The sequence below is a fragment of the Bison bison genome, unplaced genomic scaffold (genome assembly GCF_000754665.1).
Source record: "Bison bison bison isolate TAMUID 2011002044 unplaced genomic scaffold, Bison_UMD1.0 scf7180017864291, whole genome shotgun sequence".
NCBI lineage: Eukaryota > Metazoa > Chordata > Mammalia > Artiodactyla > Bovidae > Bison > Bison bison.
The window spans coordinates 1815728-1819971 of record NW_011494863.1 but is presented as its reverse complement, the minus strand read 5'-3'; the positions used below and the strand labels follow the sequence as shown (position 1 = coordinate 1819971).

The 4244-nt window shown below is 38.7% G+C and overlaps 1 protein-coding gene across 1 annotated transcript in view; it reads right to left on the bottom strand.

Annotated features, from left to right (window-relative positions):
- Positions 1 to 3886: 3886 nt before the first annotated feature.
- Positions 3887 to 4244, bottom strand: part of LOC104996355 — a 15399-nt gene continuing 15041 nt past the window's right edge. The window contains exon 8 of the mRNA XM_010850615.1: positions 3887 to 4244. This exon is cut by the window's right edge and continues 36 nt beyond it. Coding sequence (XP_010848917.1) covers positions 3887 to 4244 — 358 coding nt within the window.

Below are 4244 nucleotides of genomic sequence, written 5' to 3'. Positions count from 1 at the left end.
CCTCAGGAAGGAAAGCACAGAGTCCTAACCACTAGACCACCAGGGAATTTCCTCATATGTACCATGATTAAAGAAAATAATTTAAACTTAGAGCTGATATTTATTATGATAACAAATGGCAATTATCTAAGAATAAATCTTATGAAAGATGAATAGGACCTCTACACAGGAAATTATAAAATATTAAGAAACATTGTAGGTTATTTAGATAAACAGAGCATGCTCATGAAGTGAATGTCTCATGATTGTAAAGATGTCAGCTGGTTTCATGTACAATGCCCAGAACTCAGTACAGAATTATCAGGCTAATATAGCTAATTATCCTGACAAAATTATCAGGATAATTATCTATTATCTCAATAGATATGATGCAATCCAAATCAATACCTCACCAAGTTGTTTTTATGGAATTAATATATAAATCTAGGTTGAATTAAAGAGACAGCATGACATTAATGGAAAAAACAGTCAAATTGATTAGAAAAACAAAAGCAAAAAGACTATGGTTATATAAGGAACAACTGTGGAACTAATTATTTTTAATGGTCTTGCCTCAGCTGAACATGTTTGGCAAAAGTTAAGCTTGATCCCTGGGTCTCAGCAAAGACAAAAAATTAAAATTAATTTCATATGTAACGTGAACAAGAAAACAAAAGACACAAGAAATTATCTTCAGAGGATAGAATCAAGAAGAAAAAAATGGTAAGTTGAACTTAACTAAAATGAAAATTTCTATTCACCAAATGACAAAAGAATGAAAAGACAAGTCACAGTGTGGAACAATGCAGAAAATCAAGAAAGGGGTCATATCCAGAACATAAAACTTTTCAAAAAGAAGTAGAAGGAACTTCCTTGGTAGTCCAGAGTTGAAAGTCTGCCTGCCAATGCAGGGGATGTGAGTTGGATCTCTCCTCCAGGAAGATTCTACATGACACAGGGCAAATAAGCCCATGCACCGCAACTACTGAAGCCCTAGTGCTCTAGGGCTTTACTCTCCAACAAGAGAAGCCAGTACAATGAGAAGCTCATACACTACAACTAGAGAGTAGCCCCCCTCACCAGAAACCCTAGGTGCATCAATGAAAACCCGGTACAGCAAAAAATTAATTTAAAAAACAGTAGAAGAATATAACAGAATAGGAAAATAGGCAGAAGACTTGAACAGTTATTGCACAGAATAGGATATTAAAATGGCCAATAATAATACAAAAATGTGCTCAACCTCAATTACAAATTGGGAAACATAAGCACATCTAGCAAAATGGCAACAATGTAAATTAACAATGCCAAGTTTTCCAGATGATGAAGAGCAACTGAAACTCATACAGAACTAACAAAAGTGTGAACAGGTAAAAGCATTTGGGGAAATTGACATCAATTAAAGATACCAATTGACTGACATTATCAATTAGTGATACCAAGGGCGCAATAAAGGACAGAAATGGTATGGACCTAAACAGAAGCAGAAGAGATTAAGAAGAGGTGGCAAGGATATACAGAAGAACTATACAAAAAAGATCTTCATGACCCAGATAACCACGATGGTGTGACCACTCACCTAGAGCCAGGCATCCTGGAATGTGAAGTCAAGTGGGCCTTAGGAAGCATCACTACAAACAAAGCTAGTGGAGGTGACAAAATTTCAGCTGAGCTATTTCACATCCTAAAAGATGATGCTGTGAAAGTGCTGCACTCAATATGCCAGCAAATTTGGAAAACTCAGCAGTGGTCACAGGACTGGAAAAGGTCAGTTTTCATTCCGATCCCAAAGAAAGGCAATGCCAAACAATGTTCAAACTACCATACAATTGCACTCATCTCCCACACTAGCAAAGTAATGCTCAAAATTCTTCAAGCCAGGCTTCAACAGTATGTGAACCATGAACTTCCAAATGTTCAAGCTGGATTTAGAAAAGGCAGAGGGAACAGAGATCAAATTGCCAACATCCGTTGGATCACAGAAAAAGCAAGAGTTCCAAAAAAACATTTATTTCTGCTTTATTGACTATGCCAAAGCCTTTGATTATGTGGTCACAACAAAATGCGGAAAGTTCTTAAAGAGATGAGAATAACAGATCACCTGACCTGCCTCCTGAGAAATCTGTATGCAGGTCAAGAAGCAACAGTTAGAAACAGACATGGAACAACAGACTCGTTCCAAATTGGAAAGGAGTACATCAACGTTGTATATTGTCACCCTGCTCATTTAACTTATATGCAGAGTACATCATGTGAAATGCCAGGCTGGATGAAGTACAAGCTGGAATCAAGATTGCCGGGAGAAATATCAATAACCTCAGACACGCAGATGACACCACCCTTATGGCAGAAAGCAAAGAACTCAAGAGCCTGTTGATGAAAGTGAAAGATCAAAGTGAAAAAGTTGGCTTAAAACTAAACATTCAGAAAACTAAGATCATGGCATCTGGTCCCATCACTTCGTGGCAAATAGATGGGGAAACAATAAAAACGGTGAGAGACTTTATTTTGGGGTGCTCCAAAATCACCGCATATGGTGACTGCAGCCATGAAATTAAAAGTCGCTTGCTCCTTGGAAGAAAATCTATGACCAACCTGGCGAGCATATTAAAAAGCAAAGACACTACCCTGCCAACAAAGGTCCATCTAATCAAAGCTATGGTTTTTCCAGTGGTCATGTATGGATGTGAGAATTGGACTATAAAGAAAGCTGAGCACGGAAGAATTGATGCTTTTTAACTGTGGTGTTGGAGAAGAGTCTTGAGAGTCCCTTGGACTGCAAGGATATCAAACCAATCAATCCTAAAGGAAATCAGTCCTGAATATTCAATCCTGATGCTGAAGCTGAAACTCCAATACTTTAGCCACCTGATGCAAAGAGCTGACTCATTTGAAAAGACCCTGATGCTGGGAAAGATTGAGGGCAGGAGGAGAAGGGGAAGACAGATGATGAGCTGGTTGGATGGCATCACCAACTCAATGGACATGAGTTTGAGCAAGCTCTGGGACCTGGTGAAGGACAGGGAAGTCTGGCTTGCTGTAGTCCATGGGGTCACAATGAGTCAGACATGACTGAGCAACTTAACTGATCAATTAAAAGAGAAGATAAGTACAGAGCCTATGTTCCACTAATCTCCATCTTAGCTAAATAATACAGAAAAGTTTGTAAATAGGCATTGAAAATTTTACAAATATACTGATGGCAGCATTAGGTAAAATAGATACAAAGAGAAACAATGTGAAATTCTCAACAGAGTAACACATACCCTATTCCTAAAACATACTTTAAATAAAGAAAAAAACTATTAGAGATAATAAATTAACTCCAAGTACTTAAGGCAATATGGATGACTCCACAGAATAGTGAATGATAAATATGAACACAGAAACACAAGCACACATACAACACATTTTGTGCAATTCCATTTAGAAAAATTCAAGAAGCAAGTAAAAATTAATCAGCTATAAAATTAAAGCTGTGGCTACATATGAGGGGAAGAGGGAAAAGATATTTGGGAGGTACATTTGAGTGTCTTCTGGAGTGAAGGTAACAGTTTTCACTTTCAAATAGTTGATTAAGCTGTAGTATTCTGTGTACTTTTCAATGATTTATAGGCAAATAACAAGAAAAGCTTTTTAAAAGTTGATTACAACTGAAAATAAAGATGAAGATAGAAATCACAACATTTATAACCCTAGTTATATAAATATGCATTGAATAATGAATATTAAAAACAAAACAACATATATTGCCTTGGTGTCCTATTACTCTAAAAGGTTTTAGTTTAAAAGGGGATGAAAGAAAAAGTAAACAAATTTAGTTCAGAGAAATTTAGTTTTGAGAAAGTTTTTAAGAAGAAATTGATAGAATTAAAGAATACCCAGACTTCAGAGTAAATAAGGATATTTATAAACTAACCTTTGAAGGAGAATCCACAGTTGCTGGCTGCTGATCCTCCCTGTCCCCAGAGTCCGGAACACTGGGACTGAAGGCCATGAGGTCGGTCTTGGGCGGCCCCTCCTCAGAGCACACCCTCTGCCGCCTCTCCTGAGAGTAAGACCAGCTCCCCACCGCGCTGGAGCACACCAGCCTGGGCTTCACCGGCCCGCACCCGCCCTCGCTGGGCGGCGCCGAGCACCGCAGCGCCGTGTACAGCAGCAGCGTGAGCACCAACAGGCTGGACACTGCGCAGATGGCGATGATCAGATACACGTTCACATTCACCAGAACAGCCTCCGCTTCAGCCGCGCCAGACAATGCCCGC